The sequence below is a fragment of the Pseudophryne corroboree genome, chromosome 9 (genome assembly GCF_028390025.1).
Source record: "Pseudophryne corroboree isolate aPseCor3 chromosome 9, aPseCor3.hap2, whole genome shotgun sequence".
In the NCBI taxonomy this organism is placed as follows: domain Eukaryota; kingdom Metazoa; phylum Chordata; class Amphibia; order Anura; family Myobatrachidae; genus Pseudophryne; species Pseudophryne corroboree.
Window position 1 is genome coordinate 260,622,270 of NC_086452.1, and position 26,826 is coordinate 260,649,095.

At 45.0% G+C, this 26,826-nt stretch overlaps 1 protein-coding gene across 3 annotated transcripts in view; it reads left to right on the plus strand.

Annotated features, from left to right (window-relative positions):
* Positions 1 to 25,313, plus strand: part of UCK2 (uridine-cytidine kinase 2) — a 176,711-nt gene extending 151,398 nt beyond the window's left edge. For all 3 annotated transcript variants that reach the window (XM_063940254.1, XM_063940252.1, XM_063940253.1), the window contains exons 6-7: positions 17,255 to 17,303; positions 24,234 to 25,313. In XM_063940254.1, coding sequence (XP_063796324.1) covers positions 17,255 to 17,303; positions 24,234 to 24,376 — 192 coding nt within the window. In that variant the 3' untranslated portion in view covers positions 24,377 to 25,313. The remainder of the gene's footprint in view (positions 1 to 17,254; positions 17,304 to 24,233) is intronic.
* The last annotated feature ends 1,513 nt before the right edge of the window (positions 25,314 to 26,826 follow it).

The following is a 26,826-nucleotide window of genomic DNA, read 5'->3' on the forward strand; positions in this document are numbered from 1 at the left end:
TCTGTGGAGGCACGTTTTCATGAATTGCACAAAGTGGTGCTAATCCCTTTATAAAATGACAGAGAATGGGGTCATCACCACTTTATAAATAGTGCCTGGAATATACAGCAAAAGCAAAACCTTTCCACACTCCTTGATTTTACAGTGTGGCATTGTTGGGGTTTTATTTTGATTTTGTGCAACATTTGTATCCCAAAGAAAATGCATTTCATCAGCTGTGCAGGTTGTTATATTATACATTAATATTTCGGTTAATGCAAATGGTTTTGTTTGTAATAGGCCCTACACACTGGCCGATTTTTTTAAAGATATGAACGGTCTCGTTCATAAATGAACGAGAACTCGTTCATATCTTTCAGTTTGGAGGCTCCAGCGATGAACGGTTTGCGGCCCCGCGCTCGTTCATCGCTGGTCCCCCGTCGGCTGTACATGCAGGCCAATATGGACGATCTCGTCCATATTTGCCTGCAGTTCTATGGAGCCGGGTGACGGGGGGAGTGAAGAAACTTCACTCCCCCCGTCACTGCCCCCCGCCGCCGGGTCGGCCGTATCCGCCGTCGGGCAGCTTGGCGGCGGATCGGCTAGTGTGTAGGGCCCTTTACTGCAACAGAACCTGCTGTAATTCCCTCGTGAGTTACCAACATTACCCACTTGCAGTGAAAGAGATATTTAGAGAATAAAGATGTCCACTGAAACAAAGACTTTAAAATTTTGCCCATTTAAAAAAAAGTGTATGTATGTATGTATGTATGTGTGTGTATATATATGTATGTGTATATATTATAATTTACTGTATTTTACGTGTGTGTAGGGAAAAAAGGCACTCTCCCAGATCTCAAATGATCTTTTCTCCGGCAAGGTACACAGGTTATCCACAGGATAACATTGAGGATATGATGAAGCGACAGCGGATTTGCACAAATCGGTCAAAGCTTTTTGGCCTCCCAGCATGCAACGGGCCTGTTCATATATCCTCGCCTCCTGGCTCAGGCAAATCAGTTTTTTGTTTTGGTGCGGCAGGAGCCGGACCATGGTCAGAGGGCTGCTGGTTTTTAGCAGCCCTAAGCTTTCTTATTTTATTTTTTTCTCTGACGTCCTAGTGGATGCTGGGGACTCCGTAAGGACCATGGGGAATAGACAGGCTCCGCAGGAGACTGGGCACTCTAAAGAAAAGATTAGGTACTATCTGGTGTGCACTGGCTTCTCCCTCTATGCCCCTCCTCCAGACCTCAGTTAGAAGCTGTGCCCGGCCAGAGCTGGGTGCTCCTAGTGGGCTCTCCTGAGCCTGCTAGTTAAAGAAAGTATTTGTTAGGTTTTTTATTTTCAGTGAGCTTCTGCTGGAAACAGACTCACTGCTGTGGGACCGAGGGGAGAGAAGCAAACGTACCTGTTTACAGCTAGGTTGCGCTTCTTAGGCTACTGGACACCATTAGCTCCAGAGGGTTCGAACACAGGCAGCTGTCCTCGATCGTCCGTTCCCGGAGCCGCGCCGCCGTCCCCCTCGCAGAGCCAGAAGAACAGAAGCTGGAAAGACAGTGAAATCGGCGGCTGAAGACTTCTGTCTTCATTAAGGTAGCGCACAGCACCGCAGCTGTACGCCATTGCTCCCACAGCACACCACACACTCCAATCACTGTAGGGTGCAGGGCGCTGGGGGGGGGGGGGGGGGGCGCCCTGGGCAGCAATTTGAGTACCTTGTGGCATTAAACCTACATATATACAGTCAGGAACTGTATATATGTAAATCCCCCGCCATTTTCTATCACTGAAAGCGGGACAGAAGCCCGCCGCTGAGGGGGCGGGGCCTTCTTTCTCGGCACACCAGCGCCATTTTTCTTCACAGCTCCGCTGGAAGGACGCTCCCCAGGCTCTCCCCTGCAGTATCCTGGTAGCAGAAGGGTAAAAAGAGAGGGGGGGCACATAAATTTAGGCGCCAAAGTTATATTTCAGCAGCTATTGGGTAATCAGTGTATCCCTGAGTTATATAGCGCTGTGGTGTGTGCTGGCATACTCTTTCTCTGTCTCCCCAAAGACCTTTGTGGGGTCCTGTCCTCAGTCTGAGCATTCCCTGTGTGTGTGCTGTGTGTCGGTACGGCTGTGTCGACATGTTTGATGAGGAGGGTTACGTGGAGGCGGAGCAAGTGCAAATAAATGTGGTGTCGGGGCCGACACCTGATTGGATGGATATGTGGAAGGTCTTAAATGACAATGTAAACTCTTTACATAAAAGGTTTGATGACGTTGCAGCCGGGGGACAGCCGGGCCCTCAACCCGGGCCTGCCCAGGCGCCTCAGAGGCCGGCAGGGTCTCAAAAACGCCCACTATCTCAGTTGGTTGACACGGATGCCGACACGGAGTCTGACTCCAGTGTCGACGAGGATGAGGCACAATTACAGCCTAAAATGACCAAGGCCATCCGATACATGATTATTGCAATGAAAAATGTTTTACACATTTCAGAGGATGACCCTGTCCCTGACAAGAGGGTACATATGTTTGGGGGAAAAAAGCAGGCAGTGACTTTTCCCCCGTCTCATGAATTAAATGAGTTATGTGAAGAAGCGTGGTCTTCCCCTGATAAGAAAGTGGTAATTCCCAAAAGATTACTAATGGCGTACCCTTTCCCGCCAACGGATAGGTTACGTTGGGAATCCTCCCCTAGGGTGGACAAGGCGCTGACGCGCTTATCTAAGAGGGTAGCCCTGCCGTCTCAGGATACGGCCGCCCTAAAGGAGCCTGCGGATAGGAAGCAGGAGGGTATCTTGAAGTCAGTGTATACACACTCTGGTACTCTACTGAGTCCGGCTATTGCTTCAGCCTGGATGTGCAGTGCTGTAGCAGCATGGACAGATACTTTGTCGGAGGGGTTAGATACCCTGGACAGGGATACCGTATTGCTAACCCTTGGCCATATAAAAGACGTCGTCTTATATATGCGGGATGCCCAGAGGGACATTTGCCTGCTGGGCTCTAGAATAAATGCAATGTCAATTTCTGCCAGGAGGGTCTTATGGACTCGGCAATGGACAGGGGATGCCGACTCTAAAAAAACACATGGAGGTTTTGCCTTATAGAGGTGAGGAATTGTTTGGGGACAGTCTCTCGGACCTCGTATCCACAGCGACAGCTGGAAAGTCGACTTTCTTGCCACAGGTTTCCTCACAACCTAAGAAAGCACCGTATTACCAAATGCAGTCCTTTCGTTCTCAAAAAAGCAAGAAAGTCAGAGGTGCATCCTTTCTTGCCAGAGGCAGGGGTAGAGGAAAGAAGCTGCACCATGCAGCCAGTTCCCAGGAACAAAAGTCCTCCCCGGCTTCCACTAAGTCCACCGCATGACTCTGGAGCTCCACAGGCGGAGCCAAGAGCGGTGGGGGCGCGTCTCCGAAACTTCAGCAATCAGTGGGTTCGCTCACAGGTGGATCCTTGGGCTATACAGATTGTATCTCAGGGATACAAGCTGTAGTTCGAAGTGACACCCCCCCCCCCCCCCCCCCCCTCACCGTTACCTAAAATCTGCCTTGCCAGCTTCTCTCACGTAGTCCTGGCGGCGATTCACAAGCTGTATCTCCAGCAAGTGATAATAATGGTACCCCCCCTTCAGCAGGGAAAGGGTTACTATTCCACACTGTTTGTGGTACCGAAACCAGACGGTTCGGTAAGACCCATTCTAAATTTAAAATCCTTGAACATTTACATGAAAACGTTTAAGTTCAAAATGGAATCGCTCAGATCGGTCATTGCAAGCCTGGAAGAGGGGGATTTTATGGTATCTCTGGACATCAAGGATGCGTACTTGCATGTCCCCATTTATCCGCCTCACCTGGAGTACCTCAGGTTTGTGGTACAGGACTGTCATTACCAATTCCAGACGTTGCCGTTTGGTCTGTCCACAGCTCCGAGAGTATTTACCAAGGTAATGGCGGAAATGATGGTACTCCTTCGGAAGCAAGGAGTTAGTTATCCCGTACTTGGACGATCTCCTCATAAAGGCGAGGTCCAGGGAGCAGTTGTTGCTCAGCGTAGCACACTCTCAGGAAGTGTTGCTAAGGCATGGCTGGATTCTGAATATTCCAAAGTCGCAGCTGATTCCTACGACACGTCTGCCCTTCCTGGGTTTGATTCTGGACACATCGGTGGGAACGGCCACAGGTGGACATGATGGCATCCCGCCTAAACAAAAATCTAAAAAGATATTGCGCCAGGTCAAGGGACCCTCAGGCGATAGCTGTGGACGCACTGGTAACACCGTGGGTGCTCCAGTCGGTCTATGTGTTTCCTCCTCTTCCTCTCATACCCAAGGTGCTGAGAATAGTAAGAAAAAGAGGAGTGAGAACAATTCTCATCGTTCCGGATTGGCCAAGAAGGACTTGGTACCCAGAGCTACAAGAGATGATCACAGAGGACCCATGTCCTCTGCCTCTCAGACAGGACCTGTTGCAACAGGGGCCCTGTCTGTTCCAAGACTTACCGCGGCTGCGTTTGACGGCATGGCGGTTGAACACCGGATCCTAGCTGAAAAGGGTATCCCGGATGAAGTAATTTATGCTGATAAGAGCTAGGAAGGATGTGACAGCTAAGCATTATCACCGTATATGGCGAAAATATGTTGCTTGGTGTGAAGTCAGGAATGCCCCTACAGAGGAATTCCAGCTGTTTCGATTTCTGCACTTCCTACAGTCAGGTGTGACTATGGGCCTCAAATTAGGGTCCATAAAGGTCCAGATCTCGGCTCTATCCATTTTCTTTCAAAAAGAACTGGCTTCACTGCCTGAGGTTCAGACGTTTGTAAAGGGAGTGCTGCATATTCAGCCTCCTTTTGTGCCACCAGTGGCACCTTGGGATCTTAACGTTGTGTTGGATTTGCTGAAATCCCACTGGTTTGAGCCACTTAAGACCGTGGAGCTAAAATACCTCACGTGGAAAGTGGTCATGCTGTTGGCCTTAGCATCGGCTAGGCGGGTGTCAGAATTGGCGGCTTTGTCATGTAAAAGCCCCTATCTGATCTTCCATATGGACAGGGCAGAATTGCGGACTCGTCCCCAATTTCTCCCTGAGGTGGTATCATCGTTTCATTTGAACCAACCTATTGTGGTGCCTGCGGCTACTCGGGACTTGGAGGATTCCAAGTTGCTGGACGTAGTCCGGGCTTTGAAAATATATGTTTCCAGAACGGCTGGAGTCGGGAAGACTGACTCGCTGTTTATTCTGTATGCAGGGTGCTCCTGCTTCGAAGCAGACTATCGCTCGCTGGATTCAGCTGGCTCACTCTGCGGCTGGATTGCCGCATCCAAGATCGGTGAAAGCCCATTCCACAAGGAAGGTGGGCTCTTCTTGGGCGGCTGCCCGAGGGGTCTCGGCGTTACAGCTTTGCCGAGCTGCTACTTGGTCGGGTTCAAACACATTTGCTAAGTTCTACAAGTTTGATACCCTGGCTGAGGAGGACCTTGTGTTTGCTCATTCGGTGCTGCAGAGTCATCCGCACTCTCCCGCCCGTTTGGGAGCTTTGGTATAATCCCCATGGTCCTTACGGAGTCCCCAGCATCCACTAGGACGTCAGAGAAAATAAGAATTTACTCACCGGTAATTCTATTTCTCGTAGTCCGTAGTGGATGCTGGGTGCCCGTCCCAAGTGTGGACTTCTTCTGCAATACGTGTATATAGTTATTGCTTAATAAAGGGTTATTGTTATGAGCCATCCGTTGAATGAGGCTCAATTGTTGTTCATACTGTTAACTGGGTATGGTTATCACAAGTTGTACGGTGTGATTGGTGTGGCTGGTATGAGTCTTACCCTGGATTCCAAATCCTTTCCTTGTAGTGTCAGCTCTTCTGGGCACAGTTTCCTTAACTGAGGTCTGGAGGAGGGGCATAGAGGGAGGAGCCAGTGCACACCAGATAGTACCTAATCTTTTCTTTAGAGTGCCCAGTCTTCTGCGGAGCCCGTCTATTCCCCATGGTCCTTACGGAGTCCCCAGCATCCACTACGTACTACGAGAAATAGAATTACCGGTGAGTAAATTCTTATTTTAGTCTTACTATTTTTTTGAGTGATCTTTCTAAACAGCGTTTTATACGTATACCTTAGAAAGAGTCGCTCCAACAACTCTCCCTTGGGTCACGACAATGCTTACCCATGAGTACAGTGCTGTTTCGGCGGGCGTCTGTCTGATATACTAGCAGGTCCAGCAGATGTTACCAGGCTGTGGCCGGAGCACGGGGAGAAGATAAGGCATCGGCTTAGAAGGGAAATAGGGACACAGCCGCACTGTTTTGGGAGGAGACTACCAAACAGTCGCTGAAGCGGCTGCTACCTCGGGTGCACCAGCGCTAGGCATTAAGGATCAGAGGCTCCAGGAATAGTATGAGGCCGTGATCCCTAGGGTTGATGTCAGCAGTAGGGAGTCAGACGCTCTCCTGGTCGCCCCTCCCGCCGGTTCATGACCAGTTTCCTTCGAGTCTCCCGCCATGCACTGTTTTTCCTGCTTCCGTCTCAGACGCTGTACATGAAGGGGACCCAGTCGCAGCATAAGCGGCTGTGTGACTGGTGCATCTGTGTTCACTGAGCGTCTGTGTTCACTATAGGTTCATGGAGTGACAGTGTACACTAGTAGCATCTGGATCCACACAGCGTTTGCAAACATATTGATCGGTCCTGGAAGCGGGGTGAGTCTCCCTGTATCCCACTCTGAGTACGGGTAATACAGCACTAAGTCTCTATCTACCTTTTGAGTACGAATAGTTAGATAAGTGCCTATTGCATAAGAGTCTGTATACTATTACTGATTGTTTCTTTCACTATGCGTCTGAATACGGTAGATCTTTTTGAACATGAATCAGTAATATGTTCTCCTACATACTTGAAATATAATTGTAGCTGATGATGTGCTTATATTGCTTATTATACTAATGTATAACATGTGACTGACTTCTAGTGTGCTTGCTGAATTTACTGTATTTATGTTTCTATATATTCCGATCCTCAATGCTGGTGCATGGGTAGAGTCGGATTGTATGTCACTCTAAAAAGCTGAAACTGATTACAGTCACAAATTGTGTAGTACACTGTGGAAGTGTTGATAATTTATCATGTCTAAGAGCGGCAAAGGTGAGGAAGATACATTCACAGCAACACCAACACTCAAATCATGTTTGTCTTGCAAAGCTGGGTTAACCTCTCAGGATCTGGTTCGGGATGGTTTGCGTGCAAATTGTTTTAGCTTTCACCAGGGTCTCTTGAAAAATACAAGGCAGATTCAGGTGCAGGTTGATCCACCTTGGGCAGTGTTTGTACAGACATTATCCAGTATAGCTGAACGGATAATTCCTCCAACTCCTGTACCAGGGATAGGTTACACGATTAACCCTTACATTCAGCTTCCCACCTGCGGTTTATCACTTCCAGCAGCAGCCTCTCGAAAGAAACAGGCTGATAAGCCAGTGGTAAGTAAATCTTCATTCTCACAGGCTACACATGTTTCAGATAAGGATCCATCGGAGGATGAAAGCTCAATAAATTCTACTTCAGCATACGAAGTGGAGGAGGAAGGTCTCAGCTCAGTGGATATAGCGGAGTTAATTAAAACAATGAAAACCATTCTATCCGTAGAAGATTCAGCAGTGCCTGTGTTAAAACATCCCAAAATAGTTAAGACTGAGTTTACGGAGTCAGATCAGCTGACGGAAATCATGGAAGTGGCTTGGGCTACGCCCAATAAGAAGTTTAGAATTCCTAAGAAATGAAATTCCAATTATACTCTTCCAGCTGGGGATTAATTAAAAAGGGAGGTGGCTCCTAAAATAGATATGCATGTGATTCAATTAATGTGAAAATCTACATTACCTTTGCCTTCAACATCATCAAATGATGTCATGGATAGGAGAGTGGATGGTTTTTTAAAAATCATTTTTTCCCTTTCTGGGGCAGTCATGAGGCCAGCCATGGCTTCAGCTTGGATGGCAAAGGCAGTGGCTGCCCGGGCTGATGCATTGCAGGGTTATTTTTTAATAGCATCTAGAGAGCAAAAATCCCATATAGCACATATAAAACAGGCTGCAATGTTCTTGGAAGAAGCAGCATTGGATATGGGTACTATTGCCTCCAGGGCATCAGCTGCAACAATAGCTGCTTGCAGAGCAGTTTGGCTATGTATGTGGAAAGCTGATTCAGAATCTAAGAAGGTTTTGGAATCTTTGACTTTTTCTGGAGATATTCTTTTTGGTAAAGAATTGACAGATATTTTGGAGTCCGAAGCAGACTCCAAGAAGGTAAAGTTTCTTTCCACATACAATTTCAAACTTAAAGTTCCAGCTTTTCGGACCTTTCGGTCTCAAGGAAAAGCTGAAGGAAAAAGTGATGGCTGGCAGTCCCAATACAGCAAGTCTGGTAAGACTGTAAAAAGCATTGGGCTACCAGATGACCGGTTGGTAAAACAGATAATAAGCCATCAGCCTGATGGTGCAGGCCTCCACCTGAGGGATCCCAGGGTGGGGAGCCGACTTCTTCAGTTTGCACAGATCTGGCAGCAGTCTACAACAGATGCCTGGGTGCAGGAAGCGATATCTCTAGGTTATGCTTCTGTCTTCAAAAAGCAACCTCCGCGAAGGTTTTTTTTGTTTTTTGTTTTTTTTTGTAGTACCAGCCCGTCTCGGGTAGAGTCGAAGGCCAGGGCTTTGCAAGAGGCAGTACAGAAATTGCTTCAGTCAGGAGTAGTCATTCCAGTTCCTCCTGCACAACGAGGACAGGGTTTTTACTCCAACCTGTTTCTAGTTCAGAAACCAAATGGGGCATTCCAGCCCATTCTCAAACCCAAAGTGCTGAACAAATACATTTGGGTACCTCCGTTTCATATGGAGACTTTACGTTCTATCATTTTGGTCATGGAGCCAGGGGATTATATGGTATCCCTGAATATCCAGGATGCGTACCTACAGGTTCCTATAGCACTGTCCCATCAGTGTTATCTCAGGTTCGCTATCCTCTAACAGCATTTTCACTTCCAGGGCCTACCTTTTGGGTTAGCCACAGCCCCCAGAGTATTTACCAAGATTATGGTGGTAATGGCAGCTTATCTCCGCCAGCAGGGTATAAGAATTTTTCCATACCTCTACGATTTTTTAATCCTGGCACAGTCGCAGGAATTGCTCCTATGTCATCTGCAACAGACTCTAACGTGTCTGCAAATGCACGGGTGGCCCATAAATGGGGCAAAATTGTCTCTGGTTCTGTCACAGTGGATGACTCATTTGGGGGCTGTACTGGATTCAAGTCTCCAGAGATTAATTTTACCTCTGAACAAGATATCTAAGGTTCAGTCAAAGATTCAGGACTTGCTACACAGTCCATAAGGTATCCATTCACGCAGCAATGCGTTTGATGGGATAGATGGTGTCAACATTCGACATGGTAGAGTATGCACAGTTTCACTCCAGGCCTCTGCAGCATCTGATCCTTGCCAAATGGAATGGGTTGCATCAGATGATTAAAACGTAGACTATGGTTCTTACGATAGAAGTAAGAAGGTCATTATCCTGGTGGCTACAAGCATCCCATCTGGACAAGGGGAGACCCTTTTGGATATCAGATTGGGAAATTCTGACAACAGATACCAGTCTCCAAGGCTGGGGAGCAGTGTCGGGAAGGTTGTGTTTTCAGGGGCAATGGACCCAGGAAGAAGGTTGCCTGCCAATAAATATATTGGAACTTCAGGCCATATACATGGTACTGATTCAGGCAAAGGACATTCTTTGGGGAAAACCAGTTCAGATCCGCTCAGACAATGCGACGGCAGTAGCGTACCTCAAGCATCAGGGAGGAACTTGCAGCCGAAAAGCAATGAAGGAGGTAAGTCACATACTGAAGTGGGCAGAACTTCATCATCCAGCCTTGTCCGCAATGTTCGTCCGGGAGTCCTAAACTGGGAAGCAGATTTTCTCAGTCGACACGCCATTCAGGCAAGCGAATGGGCTCTACACCCAGAGGTCTTCCAATCTCTAGTCGACAAGTGGGGGTTGCCAGAGATAGATCTCATGGCGTCCCGTCAGAACAACAAAGTTCTCCCATACGGGTCAAGAGCAAAGGATCCTAGAGCGATCTTTGAGGATGCCCTGTCGGTGAGATGGGACTTAAATCTGGCTTATGCGTTTCCTCCAATCACCCTATTACCCAGGGTGGTGAGAAAGATAAAGCAAGGAAAGGGCGCCATGATACTAATAGCTCCGTCTTGGCCCAGAAACATTGGTACACAGATCTGCAGAGAATGTCGATGGATGCTCCACTCCTGCTCCCTCACCATTCAGATCTACTGATGCAGGGTCCCTGTTATCACACACATCTGGATAGACTGTCTTTGACGGCGTGGTTCTTGAAACCTCTATCCTGAAGTCAAGAGGATTTTCACAACGGGTAATTCAAACAATGCTCCGAGCAAGGAAACCTTCCTCGGCTCACATTTATCACTGAATATGGCAAACCTATATTCATTGGAAAATGGACCCTAGGTCTTTCAGAGTTTCCATAGTCTTCGCATTCCTTCAGGCAGAAATGGATAAAGGTTTGAAGGTGGCTTCCTTGAGTGTGCAAGTGTCAGCATTGACTGTATGATTCCAAAAACAGGATTTTGATACCTACCGGTAAATCCTTTTCTCCTAGTCCGTAGAGGATGCTGGGATCCACTTCATGGCTATGGGGTATAGACTGTTCCGCAGGAGCCATGGGCACTCTTAAGACTTTTCAATGGGTGTGAACTGGCTCCTCCCTCTATGTCCCTCCTCCAGACCTCAGTTATAGGAACTGTGCCCAGGGAGATGGACATTTCAAGGAAAGGATTTACTTTAATACTAATGGTGAGATACATACCAGCTCACACCTCAACCATGCTGCACAACATGGCATTCAACAGAACACACGCCAACAGGCATGAACCAATTACAGCAACATGCTGAAAACTAATATAACACAACATGTGTAACCTAATGAACGAAAAACTGCAGGTAAAGTACGCACTGGGACGGGCGCCCAGCATCTTCTACGGACTAGCAGAAAAGGATTTACTGGTAGGTATCAAAATCCTGTTTTCTGATACGTCCTAGAGGATGCTGGGGTCCACTTCACGACCATGGGGTTTATACCAAAGCTCCACTACGGGCGGGAGAGTGCGGATGACCCTGCAGCACCGAGTGACAGAAGTGTCAAACTTGTAGAATTTAGCAAATGTGTTTGACCCCGACCAAGTAGCTGCTCGGCAAAGTAGCAATGCCGAGTCCCCCATGGCAGCCGCCCAGGATGAGCCCACCTTCCTAGTGGAATGGGCCTTCACAGACGTCTAACGGCAATCCAGCCGTAGTATGAGCGTGCTGAAAAGTACCTTTGATCCAACGCACAATAGTCTGGGTGTCCTGCTTCCAAGCAATCTTGTTGGGAGAATACAGGACAAACAAAGACTCTGTTTTCCGTATTCGAACTGTTCTAGCGACATAAATCTTCAAAGCCCTAACCACATCTAGATACTTTAACTCCGTGAACGTGTCGGTAACTCCTGGCACCACAATAGGTTGGTTTATGTGGAAAGATGAAACCACCTTTGGAAGAAAATGTTGACGAGTTCTCATCTCTGCCCTATCTTCATGGAAGATCAGGTAAAGGCTCTTGTGAGACAAGGACCCCAATTCAGACACCCGCCGTGCGGATGCCAATGCCAAAAGCATCACCACTTTCCAAGGGAGAAACTTCAACTCTATCTCTTGTAGAAGCTCAAACCAATCCGATTGAAGGAACTGCAACACCACATTAAGGTCCCATGGTGCCACTGGAGGCACAAATGGAGGCTGGATGTGCAGAACCCCTTTCACGAAGGTCTGAATCTCTGGAAGAGAGGCCAATTATTTTTGGAAGAACACTGACAAGGCCAAAATCTGGACCTTGATTGATCCCAATCGGAGGCCCGCCTCCACACCAGCCTGCAGAAAATGGAGAAAACGTCCCAACTGAAACACTTCCGTAGGATCCTTCTTGGACTCACACCAAGACACATATTTTCTCCAAATACGGTGGTAATGTTTCGACGTTACTCCTTTCCTGGCCTGAATAAGGGTGGGGGTGACTTCCTTGGGAATACCCTTTCAGGCTAGGATCCGGCGCTCAATAGCCATGCCGTCAAACGTAGCCGTGGTAAATCTTGATACACGCGCGGCCCCTGCTGCAGCAGGTCCTCGCGAAGAGGAAGAGGCCGAGGATCTTTTAAGAGCAACTCCTGAAGATCTGGGTACCAAGCCCTCCTTGGCTAGTCTGGGGCAATGAAGATTGCTTGAACTCATGTTCTTCTTATGATCCTGAGCACTTTTGGGATCAGCGGAAGTGGAGGGAAGACATATACCGACCGGAACACCCACTGGTCCACCAGCGCATCCACTGCTATTGCTTGAGGGTCTCTCGACCTGGAACAATATTTCTGAAGCTTCTTGTTGAGACGAGATGCCATCATGTCTACTTGAGGAACTCCCCAAATACTTGTCACCTCTGCGAAGACTTCTTGGTGGAGGCCCCACTCTCCTGGATGGAGATGGTGTCTGCTGAGGAAGTCTGCTTCCCAGTTGTCTACTCCTGGAATGAAAATTGCCGACAGAGCCTTTACATGTCTTTCTGCCCAGAGGAGGATCTTTGTCACCTCTGCCGTTGCCGCTCTGCTTTTCGTTCCGCCCTGCCTGTTTATGTACGCGACTGCTGTTACATTGTCCAACTGGATCTGCACGGGATGATCTTGAAGATGATGTACCGCTTGTTGAAGGCCATTGTAAATGGCTCTCAATTCCAGCACGTTTATGTGAAGGCAGGCTTTCTGACTTGACCATTTTCCTTGGAAGCTTTCCCCCTGAGTGACAGCTCCCCAGCCTCGGAGTCTTGCATCCGTGGTCACCAGGACCCAGTCCTGAATCCCGAACCTGCGTCCCTCTATTAGGTGAAATCCTGGCTTTTGACGACCGGATTATCTTCTGGTGCACGTGTAGGTGGGATCCCGACCATTTGTCCAACAGGTCCCACTGGAATACTCTGGCATGGAACCTGCCAAACTATATGGCCTCGTAGGCCGCCACCATCTTCCCCAACAACCGAATGCACTGATAGATCGACACACTTGATGTTTTCAATATATGTTTTACCATTTTATGGATTTCCAGAGCCTTTTCCAGCGGAAGAAATACTCCTTAACTTCTGTGTCCAGAATCATCCCGAGAAAAGACAATCTTGTCGTCTGTTCCAACTGTGACTTTGGATAATTTATGATCCAACCGTGTTGTCAGGGAGAGTGATGTTTTGTAACAACTGCTCCCTGGATTTCGCCTTTATCAGGAGATCGTCTAAATAAGAAATTATATTGACTCCTTTTTGACGCAGGAGAACCATCATCTCCGCCATCACCTTTATATGGGAGAGCCTCCATATTTCTTTGGAAATCTGCATCCGCATTCCACTGGCGAATCCACAACGCCCGCCGAGCCGATACTGCCATGGTAGCGGCTTGTGAACTCAAGAGTCCAATATCTTTCATCGCTTCCAGCATGTATGCGGCAGCGTCTTTGATATTCCCTAACCTAAGGAGTATCTCATCTTTATCAAACGTGTCAATTTCTGATGACACGCTTTCTGACCATTTTTCAATAGTGCGACTCACCCACGCGCAAGCAATTGTGGGCCTGAGCAGCGTACCATTGGCAACTTAAATGGATTTCAATGTAGTTTCCATCTTTCGGTCTGCCGGCTCTTTTAGTGAAGCCGTGCCAGGTGCAGGGAGAATTACCTTCTTGGTCAACCTGATCAGTGTACTGTTTAACACAGGGGGTGACTCCCCATTTTTTCCTGTCCTCCACAGGGAAAGGATAAGCTATCTGAATTCTCTTGGGAATACGAAATGTCTTTTCGGGATTCACCCACATCCCTTCAAAGAGAGTATTAAGCTTGTGGGATGGAGGGAAAGTGACCTTGGATTTCTTTTCTTTATAGAAATAAGCCTTCTCCTGAGGTACAGGAGTGGCTTCTGTGACTTCCAGAACTTCCCTTATAGCTACAATCATATATTGTATATTTTTTGCCAATTTATGATCTATTTCTCTGGAGTCGCTCGTCGACACAAGAATCAGTGTCCGTGTCGGTATCAGTATTCACAATATTCGCAAATGGTCTCTTATGTGACCCAGAGGGGTCGCCTGCGGATGGAAGAACAGAGCCCTGAAAAATCACATCTTCCACAGATTTTCTCCAGCACTCAGCATGAGATTCAGATTTATCTAATCTCCTATTGATATGATGCATACTATCACGTATTTCTTTCACCCATGCAGGCTCTTGGTGTGCCTTCAGCGCCAGCACATTACAACTCTGTGTCCCTAAAATGGCTTCCACCGGGGAGTAACTCCCTGCCTCAGACACCCACACACCCAACACCCACACAGACACACTGGGACTTATAGGGGACAGACTCACAGTAAAATCTGTCAGAGGGACACAGTTTAGGAGCAGCCAGTTCACAACCCTAGCGCCAGTATCTAATGCCTGTGAACACAGAATACCCACTGACATGCAGCGCTTTTTACACAGTAAGACACACTTGTAAAGCACCAAAACCGCTTGTGCCCCCCCTTATGCACCCTGATACTTGTAGTCAGAAGTGGAGGAGGACCAGCATTGTCTCTGCAGCCTGAGGAGAGAGAGAAAATGGCACTGAGCAGTCTGCTGGCTGCCTGAGGAAAAAGCTCCGCCCCCGCAATGGCGTGTTTTTACCTCAGAGACATTGCATAATATTTATACTGGCGGGGGTAGGGCTGTGCCTGGGCATCTTATGCCCCCTTTTTGCCCGTTTATATAGGTATTTTGCTGCCCAGGGCGCCCCCCCTACGCCCTGCAACCTGCAGTGCCTGTGTGTGTGGGCAGCAATGGCGCGCTGCGCTCCCGCCAGCCGCGCTGTACCTCAGCCGTCACTTTACTTGATAGAAGATCTGTCTTCTTCTACTCACCTGTCTTCTGACTTCTGGCTCTGTGAGGGGGGTGACGGCGTGCTGTGGGAGTGAGCATCTAGACACGGCTAGCGTTCAGTACCCTTCAGGAGCTAATGGTGTCCTGTCAGCCAGAAGCAGAGCCATGAAACTCTTCAGGAAGTTGGTTCCTACTTCTGCCCCCTCAGTCCCACAAAGCAGGGAGATTGTTGCCAGAAGTTCTCCCTGAAAATAAAAAACCTAACATAAGTCTTTTCAGAGAAGCTCAGTAGAGCTCCCCTAGAGTGCATCCAGTCTGCCTGGGCACATTTCTAGAACTGAGGTCTGGAGGAGGGGCATAGAGGGAGAAGCCAGTTCACACCCATTGAAATGTCTTAAGAGTGCCCATGGCTCCTGCGGAACCGTCTATACCCCATGGTCATGAAGTGGACCCCAGCATCCTCTAGGACGTATGAGAGAGAAAATTGCCAACTTACAGGATGTGCGTACTTTTTTCCAGGGAATGCTGCGCATTCAACCTCCTTTTGTTCCTTCTACAGTGCCTTTGGACTTAAATATAGTTCTAAAGGCCCTTCAAGTAGCCCCATTTAAACCACTTAATAAAGTGGATCTTGGGGTGTGTACACACGGTGAGATGTTTTCTTTCGATTTTGACTATATAGTCAAAATCGCAAAAAAAAGTTAGTGCAGATCGCAAGGTGAAAGTCACCTTGCGATCCCGATGCGCGGTCCTGCCAGGTCGGCATCGCAAGAAAAGATAGACTGTGCAGGCAAGTCAATCCTTGCTAGATCGGTGTACTATCTAGTTCATCTCACATGTCAATGACATCTCACATAAGCCAAAATCGTAAGCACACATAGTCCATATCTCAAGAAAAGTTAGTCAAAATCGGTTGTGCTGGGCTCCGGGGAGTTCAAGGGAAATCGCAAGTGAAAATCGGGCATAGCAAGGATCTCACCATGTGTACACACCCTTAAATGGTTGACAGCTAAAGTTCTCTTTCTACAGGCCATGGCGTCAGCTAAGAGAGTGTCCGATTTAGGGGCATTGTCATGTCATTGCCCATTTCTGAGTATTTATTTATTTATTTTATTTTTTAATCCAGATAAAGCAGTTCTCAGAACTAGATCTGGGTATCTTCCTAATGTGGTGTCTAAATTCCACCTTAACGAAGAAATTGTAGTCCTGGCTTTCCAGATACTGGGCCTTTCTGTGGGAGATGCATCGCTGGACGTGGTCTGTGACTTAAGGATCTACGTGGATCGTATCAGTGCCATCAGAAAGACAGATTCTCTCTTCATTCTCTACGGATTTCACAAGAAAGGATGGCCTACTGATAAGCAGACACTGTCAAGGTGGCTTCAGATGACGATTTCAGAAGTATATTCTCAAGCTGATCTCCCTGTTCTGGCTAATGTCTCTGCTCGCTCTACTCGTAAGGTAGGTCCATCATGGGCAGCACAACGTTGTGCTTCAGCAGAACAGATATATAAGGCAGTCACATGGTCTTCTGTTAACACATTCATTAGACATTATGTCATGGATACCTTTGCCTCTCACGATGCTGAATTCGGGCGAATGATTCTCCTGTCCAATCAGGAGCGTCCCCACCACTAAATTGCTTTGGGAAATCCCAATGTTATCCTGTGGATAACCTGTGGACCCTGCCGGAGAAATATACATTCTGGTAAGAACTTACCGTTGATAATGGTACTTCTCCTAAGTCCACAGGGATCCCACCCTGACGCACCTGTATTGAGGATCTTTTTACTCACTAACCTCTTCCTTCTTGTACGGAAGTGTGTGTGTCTGTGTTCTTCTCGCCTGATTAGGGCTATCTATGGTGCTCCTGCCTTGAGCTTTGGGAATACAACAGAATTGCCTGAGCAGGAGGCGGGCCCGTTGCATGCTGGGAGGCCGAAAAGCTTTGGCCGATTGGTGCAAATCCGTTGTCGCTTCATCATATCCCCAATGTTATCCTGTGGAACATGTGAACTTGTGAGAAATACCGTTATCAATGGCAAGTTCTTACCATAACGTGTGTATACTGTATATACTTTATTGCATGCTAAATATCGTATAGCCGACGTTTTGATTCTTACCAGTATCTTTTTCAGGGCAAGATAATCACGAGTACAGTACTAAAGTCTGTCCTCAATAGTGTACACCAAGCATGCTGATAATTTTGTGCCTACTTTTCCAGACACTTGCTAGGATATAAGCAATGCTTCTCAAACACAGTTTGTCCTCTTAATTGTTTTATTGCAGACCAAGAAGTATGCTGATGTGATCATTCCCAGAGGTGCTGACAACCTGGGTGAGTAAGCATGGGAAAGGTTATAGGCAGAGAGGTCAGTTGTATTACTATACAATCCTAGTGATAAGCCACTGGTTCTTCTTTCATGTGCTACAGCTGGCCTGTGAAATCGCATAAAGACCAAGACTTGGGTTGCCTCTCTGGTGAATAATTAACATATTACTCTAGTGAAGTTGTTGGTGATTTACTAAAGCTTCTAAAACAGACTGTGGTGCAAGGACGTAGCTACCATAGGTGCAGGTAGTGCAGCTGCTATATGGCCAAAGCTGAGAGGGTCCCACTTTGGGTGATATGCAGGGGCCCTTACAAACCTTTGCCTTGGGGCCTTCAATATATCTAGTTATGCCCCTTTACTTGCTCATTGTAATGTGGTATACAATTAATTGGAGGGCATTACAATGTTTCATAATCTGAACTGAGAATCTGTAATGAGGCACTATAGTGTAGCATAATAAGAACGGAGTATGCTGTAATATGACATAATATGAACTGCTGCATGTCATCATGTGACTTGGGGTCACCGTATTGGGTATTGTGTACTGGTGGCCCTACAATGAACTAGAGCACTGCTATGGTTCATAAAATAAACCAGAGCACTACTATGGGGCATAATATTCACTAAGGCACTACTGGTATATGGACATTAGGTCGACCACTATTGGTCGACATGGTCACTAGGTCGACATAGAAAAAGGTTGACTTAAGTTTTTTCATTTTTTGAACTGTTTTTTATACTTTACGATCTACGTGGACTACGATTGGGAATAGTAACCTTGCCCGAAGCATGGTGAGCAAAGCAAGCCATGCGAGGGGACACTGTGCACTAATTGGGGTTCCCGGTCACTTTACGATGAAAACGACGCCAAAAAAAGTTAAACTCATGTCAACCTTTTTCCATATCAACCTTGTTCATGTCGACCTAATGACTGTGTCAACCAATAGTGGTCGACCTACTGACTGTCGACCTAATATGTGTTGACCCTATGACCTATTCCCGGCACTACTGTGGTTCAGAATATATTATTATGGAGTTTAAAATGAACAATTGCTGTGGATGTGTCTCTCTAGAAGCATTAGGGCAGGGGCCTTTCAAAATGTTGCTATGGGGCCCTCAAAGTTCTGGCTACGCCCCTGCTGTGTACAACCATAACAACCAATCAGAATCTGTCTAGAGTTTTTATAAAATGCAATAGAGCTTCTCAACCAGTCCTGAAGGCACACTAACAGTCCAGATTTTAAGGATATCCATACTTTAGCACAGGTGACTTCATTAGTACTACAGTTATTTTGATTTAACTATCTATGCTCAAGCATGGATATCACTATAACCTGGACTGTTAGTGTGCCTTGAGGACCAATGTTTGGAAACACTGTAATACAGAAATGATAGCTAGACTCTGGTTGCTATGGGCAACACCACCACTTGTCTGTTTTAGGAGCTTTAGTAAATCTTCCTCCATATGTGTAAACTACTTACTTTGATGCAGAATAAACCTAATGGACTCCTTTATCAACGAGGGATAAAACATGTTGTGAATGATTAAAACTAGTTGCATATGATAAATGGTGCTCCAGCCACTCAGCTCTCAACTTTCATATTTCAAATACATGACAATTAGAAGCGGATTGCCTGGAGCACCATTTATTATACGCAATGAGTTTTATCACTCGTTGATAAATGAGCCCCTTAATGCTACAGTAAAGTATAGCAATCATCCAGCACTCGTGGAAATTGTGCCTTAACTTTGTAACCTGCATATGAGCCGCAAAGCTGTATTGCATAAGGCCCATGTTATGTGAATATTGTATCCTTATATAGTTGCTGTGTCATCAGTATTTCTTATCTAAAGCTTATTTAGACAATGCAGCCGTTTTGTAAAGAAGGCCTCACAAAACTGTAAACGATAACTGGAAATATTTTTATAAACTGCAGCTGACTGCTGTCCATTAGTAATGTACACATGTGGAATATACAGTGGTTGTAGCTAACATTAGTGAAACGCATGTATAAATGTTTTTTGGGGGTTTTTTTTACAACCATAAATTGAGGCTTCCTTCTTCAGTACAACCTCTCGATGCATCAGAATTAACATGGTTAATATAAATACGTCGGTGGTTTTACTACACCCGATAGACAGGAAGCGGAGGAGACGTCAGTGTGCCATCTGTGTTGCAGTTTTCTGTTAACCTCGTGTTTGTCTTCTGGCAAAACATTCTGAAGCTTTTGGAATAGTCTTACAAATGAACGGATTCCTGGGGAATCCGTAAAGATAAGCTCTCTCAGGGGCTGGTTTCATAAATCACAAGTCTAAACTCACAGGTAAAAGGAAGTGCTATAACTCAGAATTAAAGACTGATATCCCCCTCCTAATAAGGCAGCTTCTTGCATAATGTTTGGTGGCTAACTACTGCTAATTGTGGATTCTTAATACATAAAAGACACACCTAGATCTCAGTGAATGTTTTCAACACTGATTGACAAGTTGCTGCTGCAACGTATAAGGCCCCAGGCTTACCATATCTTTGCAAATGTAGGTTGAGTATCCCATATCCAAATATTCCGAAATTCAGAATTTTTTGAGTGAGGCTGAGATAGTGAAACCTTTGTTTTCTGATGGCTCAATGTACACATTATTAGTTTAATACACACAGTTATTAAAACTATTGTATTTAGTGACCTCAGGCTGTGTATATGAAACATAAATAATTTTTTTGTATTTACACAAACTGTTTAATGCACAAAGTTATTAAACATATTGGCTAAAATTACCTTCAGGCTGTGTGTAGATGAAACACAAATACATTCTGTGTTTAGACTTGGGTCCCATCACCATGATATCTCATTATGGTATGCAATTATTCCAAAATACGGAGAAATCCAATATCCAAAATACTTCTGGTCCCAAGCATTTTGGATATGGGATTCTCAACCTGTATATGCAACTGAGATCTTGAATTATCTATCACCATGTAGTTTTCAAATCCTGTTGCTGTTGTCCTCCTCCTGTGTGCTGGGGGATGCTAGTGTTTTTTGTTTCTTGTTCAGAATAACCCCTCCCTTTCATGCACCTGGATGACATTGCTAATTGGTTTGAGCAGTTACCAAAATTTTCCTCAACCTATTCCTGTATGGACTTGCACCCTGTGTTTTGTTCTTACAGTTAATTTTTATTTATAATGCACCTGTGTTTTATGCAGCACTATACTTTAAAACTTGTTTGTGCAGAATCCGTCATACTTTGGATATTGCACAATCCTTTTATATTTGGAGAAGTAACAGTTACCAGTGTGGGATGAGAGTACGGTAGCAGTATTCACTATACACTTGCATTATGGAGGATTTATTAAAAAAAATAAAAGGAAACGAAAATGTTCTGTTCATGTCAAATTTATATTTTTATTTTAATCTCTTAAAGGGGGTAATTCTGATTTGATCGCAGCAGCAAGTTTGTTACCAACTGGGCAAAATTTATTTTATTTATTTATTAGCAGTTTCTTATATAGCGCAGCATATTCCGTTGCGCTTTACAATTAGAACAACAATTATAGAACAAAACTGGGCAAAGACAGACAGACAGAGGTAGGAAGGCCCTGCTCGCAAGCTTACAATCTATAGGGAAATAGGCATTGATACACAAGGATAGATGCTACCTGTCACATAATGGTTCCCCAGGTTGCTAGGTTCTTAATGGGTTGTATATGATATGATCACCCAGCAATGTTGGAAGACAAAATGTGAGTTTATGTGGACTGTACAGAGGGGATGTAACTTGATAGGGAAGCTGTGAAGGTTATGTGTGTGGGTCTGAAATTTGGTAGGCTTGTCTGAAGAGATGAGTTTTCAGAGAACGTTTAAAGGTTTGGAGACTAGAGGAGAGTCTTATTGTGCGTGGGAGTGCATTCCACAGAGTGGGTGAAGCCCGGGTAAAGTCCTGTAATTTTGAGTGGGAACAGGTAATACATGTGGATGAGAGACGCAGATCTTGTGCAGAGCGGAGAGGTCTGGTAGGGAGATATTTTGAGATGAGTGAGGAGATGTATGATGGTGCAGTTTGGTTAATAGCCTTGTATGTAAGTAAAAGTATTTTATATTTGACACGGTAGAATACCGGTAACCAATGGAGGGACTGACAGAGCGGATCAGCAGATGAAGAACGTCTGGCGAGGAAGATTAGCCTCGCAGCTGCATTTAAAATGGATTGAAGTGGTGATAGCCTATGTTTGGGAAGACCAGTAAGGAGACTATTACAATAATCAATGCGGGAGATGATGAGTGCATGGATTAGAGTTTTTGCAGTGTCTTGTGTAAGATAAGGGCGTATTTTGGATATGTTTTTAAGGTGCATGTAACATGATTTAGAGACAGATTGAATGTGTGGAACAAAGGACAGTTCAGAGTCAAGGGTGACACCTAGGCAACGAGCTTGTGGGGTGGGGTGGATAGTTGCATTGTCAACAGTTATAGAGATATCAGGTTGGTAACTACTCTTAGCTGGTGGGAAAATAATTAATTCGGTTTTGGAAATGTTGAGTTTGAGGTGGCGAGATGACATCCAGGATGAAATGGCAGACAGGCATCCAGTGACACGAGCCAATACTGGTGGTGACAAATCTGGGGAGGATAGGTAGATTTGAGTATCATCAGCATACAAATGATACTGAAATCCAAAGGAGCTGATTAGTTTACCAAGAGAGGAGGTATAGATTGAGAAAAGCAGAGGACCTAAGACTGAGCCTTGCGGTACTCCAACTGATAGAGGTAGAGAAGAGGAGGTAGAATCAGAGAAGTGAACACTGAAAGAGCGATTAGATAGGTAGGATGAGAACCAAGAAAGGGCTGTGTCCTGAAGACCTAGGGATTGTAGTGTTTGTATGAGAAGAGAGTGGTCAACAGTGTCAAAAGCAGCAGAGAGATCTAGAAGAATAAGTAGTGTGTAATGGCCTTTTGATCTAGCAGTGACCAGATCATTCACTACTTTGGTCAGTGCCGTCTCTGTGGAGTGTTGAGCACGAAAGCCTGACTGAAGTGGATCCAATAAGTTGTGCGAGTTAAGAAAGTGTGTAAGGCGAGTGTAGGCAAGCCTCTCAAGTAGCTTGGAGGGACTGGGTAGCTGAGAAATGGGACGGTAGTTAGAGAGTGTGTTTGGGTCAGAGTTATGTTTTTTTAGAATGGGAGTAATGACTGCATGTTTAAACAGAGAGGGAAAGATACCAGTAGAGAGAGAGAGATTACAGATTTTAGTTAAGGTTGGGATAAGCACAGGAGACAAAGTTTTACTGACCTGTGAGGGTATAGGATCAAGAGGAGAGGTAGTGGAGTTAGGAGGAAGAAAAGAGTGTTGATACTTCATCTTCACTTGTGGGATCAAATGAAGAGAAAGTTCCAGAGGGTTCAGGTAGGGGATTGAGCAGGTCACTGGCTGAGTTAGAGCATACCATTTCATCTCGGATTTTATCAATCTTATCTTTGAAGTAGGAAGCAAGTTCTTGTGCACGGATAGTAGCTAGTGGGGGAGGTGAGGGAGGGTAAAGAAGTGATTTAAATGTATTAAAAAGTCGCTTGGGGTTGTTGGCATGATAAGAGATGAGAGATTGGAAATATGTTTGTTTGGCAGTGTCCAGGGCCTGACGATAGGAGTGGTAGGGTAGTCTTATATGTGAGAAAGTCACTTGGATTCTGAGATTTCCGCCACTGACGTTCTACTTTACGTTCTACTTTACGTGACAGTTTTTGTAGGTGTCTTGTTGATTTTGAGTGCCATGGTTGGCATCTAAGCCTACGTGGAGTGTGATGGGTAGCTGGAGCCACTTCATCAAGGGCACTCTCTAGGGTCTGGTGCAGGAGTGATACAGCAGTGTCAGGTGTAGTAAATGTAGAGATTGGTGAGAGCAGTTGTTGGCAAAACCATGTGCACTGCAGGGGGGCAGATATAACATTTGCAGAGAGAGTTAGATTTGGGTGGGTTATTTTGTTTCTGTGCAGGGTAAATACTGGCTGCTTTATTTTTACACTGCAAATTAGATTGCAGATTGAACACACCCCACCCAAATCTAACTCTCTCTGCACATGTTATATCTGCCTACCCTGCAGTGCACATGGTTTTGCCATACTGCTAACAAAATTCCTGCTGCGATCAACTTGGAATTACCCCAAAATGTGGAGTTCATGGCGGAAACGTGGTAGTGTCCTGTGCATGCTCATATTTCACAGCTTGTTTTGGCTTTTGGCATCCTTTATATTGTACATTCTTTGGGCATGTGTCCAGTGCCCATGGGATGTAGGCTGTAAAGACACAATAACCCCTAAGATTGTAATTCTTCCTGATTAGAAAAATTATAGTTGGGCCTTGTGTGTTGGATCTGACCTTAGCAGTTCTCACAGAGCAGAATACAGTAACCCTCTAAGAGGCCCTGTATTAATAGACTGGTGGGTGGGAGCAGTTTGTTTGGTGGAATGCGCTGAAATGCCTTATATTAACCTCTATATTTCCATAGGTGCGTGCGTCCAGTGTAGGGTAGTGACCAGCAGGATTGATTGTGACATACTTATTAATGTCTACAGATCTTGTCTGTACAGGGTTTATAGGGGCTTATCCTTGATTTATTTGTCTGGCTTGTACAGCACAGTAGCCGCTCAGAGTACACTTCACCAAGTTAGATCACAAATAAGCTTTTCATACTTTACAGTTTAAATGCATAAAAATGGTAAAGACCTTTCTGTAGTGAGTGGTCAGACATAGCTATGCTCAGGCAGCCATGAGTGGTCTCTGGGGATCTTTGTAAAGTCCCAAGGAACTGGTAAATTACAAAACTAATAGGCAAATCCATTTTAAGTTAGATTTTATTTTTTATTACTTATACTGCAAGATGATAGAACATTGCTGTACAGACTTGCTTGTTCAATTAACATGCATTTATTGTTTTCCACAGTTGCCATCAACTTGATTGTTCAGCACATCCAGGATATTTTAAATGGAGGTTTAACAAAGCGGCAGAGCAATAGCTATACGAACGGTTACAGTAACCACCGGAGTAGGCACCCTTCAGAGTCTAGCAGTAGCCGACCTCACTAAAGTGCCCTGTGATCATGGAATCTGTATATACTTTACACCAATACATGTTCCATGCTGTCTTGCCATGGAAAACCAGAGATGGGTGTTTTCTCTGAAGGAGAAATATATTTCTTACAGCATATTTCAATGCTGCCAAGTGCTCTGCAAGAAAAGTGCTACTTGACTACTGCACCCAGAACAAAACATGCTGGAATTTGCTGGTGTCTGCGAAGGAGATGAAAACCTGTGGCTTCATACGCCAATGCTTGTGGGTTTTTATTTTATTTTTTTTAGTTTAACCCCCCCCCTCTTTATTGGAATGGAGAAAAGCGAATGGGAGCTAATGGCCATCAAAACTTGAATGTTCACAGAAACTACTGCTAGAATGAATTTCATAAAACTCACTGGTATTCTATCCAGTATCATGTATTTTTTTTTGTCTATATGTGAAATTCTGTACAATTGTTTGCCATAAATGTATTTTAAAAGCTATGGCATTCTAAGTCTTTAAGCATAGACATGGGCATTGTCTAAAATAATCTGGAATATGTAACAAGAAAGGATACAATTTATTTTTTTCACATTTCTCTTTATATTAGGACATTGAAGTTTCTAGTGTTTCATAACGAGAATGTGATTATTATATTGGGATTGTGATTTCATAGGGGGCTTCTCCACACAGCAGACCAGAACAGTTTAACCATCACCAGTGCCAAACTCATGATTGTGGAATTTATTCTGTAAATCCGAGGATTTCAGATCTGCATTGTTTTGAAGTCCGTTAATATTGTATTTACTTTCTATCCATGAAATTATTTATTATCTATCTTTTTTTTTTTTGATCTCGTACCCTTTGGTGTGGATCAAAATATTGTTATCTGATAAATGGCTGCCAAGTATAATGAATAGTAGAAACCTGAAAAGAAAAAAAAATTATAATAAAATGATACTTTCAGAATGTGGTTGTATTACTGCATGAAGAATGGCCAGTTACATACTGTATGTTGGTGCTTTTTGGTAATTGATGAAACTTTATGGACCTATCCATGTTAGAATTGTGTGTTGGATGAAAACATGCATTAGTGTGTGAACAAGTTGCATGCATAGCGTTCTTTGGGCCTAATTCAGACCTGATTGCTCCCCTGTGAATTTGCAGAGGTTTGCGATCAGATAGTCACTGCCCAGTCAGAGTGAATACCTGCCCCATACAAGACTGCATACGCTGTGCGAAAAGCTGCAAACGCCAGTCAGCTGCAAATCCGTTTGCAATTTACCATTGAATGTTTGTTTTTTCCAGTCTGTGCATAGCCAAAGACCTACTCCTACAGTGCTATAGAAACAGGCAGTTTGGGGCGGAGTTGACGTCACACACCCTCCCTGAAAACGCCTGCGTTTTTCCTGACACTCCCAGAAAATGTCCAGTTACCACCCCCCCAAACGCTTCCAGTCAATCAACTTGCGTACACCTAGCGATCAAAAAAGAAGCTGGATTCTTTTGCAGTTTGACCTCGCCCATGCACATTACAATCGATAATCAGCCACCTTGTGAATTGGCACAACAGCGATCAGGTCTGAATTAGGCTCTTTGATGAGAAGCCTGGTACAGGGTCAATGCACAGCACCGTTTAGTGAACATGTGCAAAAAAGACCTTTGCCTAGAAATGTAAACCATTGTCAGATTATTTCATATTAAAGTAGTAATCAGTCTGTGAATATATCAACAATGTAGTTCCCAAATATTTGTAAAAAAAAAAATGGTAATTGTGTAATACAGAAGTAGGCACGCCATCTACTATGGAACTACATGTCCCAGCATTCCATTCCATAGTGTTTCTCTAAAATTCTAAAAACTGTGGAAGGACATGCAGCAAGTTGGGGGTTTATTTACTAAAGCGCAGATTCTAGCTATTATCTTCTAGAAGGTGCTAGAATACTGTATGTAGATTCTGATTGGTTGCTATTGGCAATATCTCCACTTCTAAAAACCTGCATAATACTGGAGTAAACAATATTAAATAACGAGACTGATTGTATAATTTACTTTTAATTATATTAAGTACATTTCAGCTCCGTTCCCCTTTGGCATCTACACACTGCTACATTCTTATTTTCCATTGGTCAAAACTGTGCTGTAGTTTATTGTCTCAACAACAGCTTGGTTTTCTTTACCTCGGCAATTGATGCAAAATGGGTTCACTTGAGTACAGATTTTCCTTTGGGGAAAAGAAAAGTCACATGGTGCTAGGTCTAACGAATATAGAAGGGGTTCAAGTTTTAGCACTGCAATGTGTTTCTCTGCCAAAAACTGCATCACAGAGAGAGCTGTGTGACCTGGTGCATTGTCCTATTGGACCATTTTTTCCGCAACTCTGGCCTCTTTCTGTGTGTGTATCGATATACCGGCGGTCAGTATCCCAACGCCGGGATCCTAGTCATAGAATGCCAGCAGGGGGGGAAACAAGTGTAAGAAG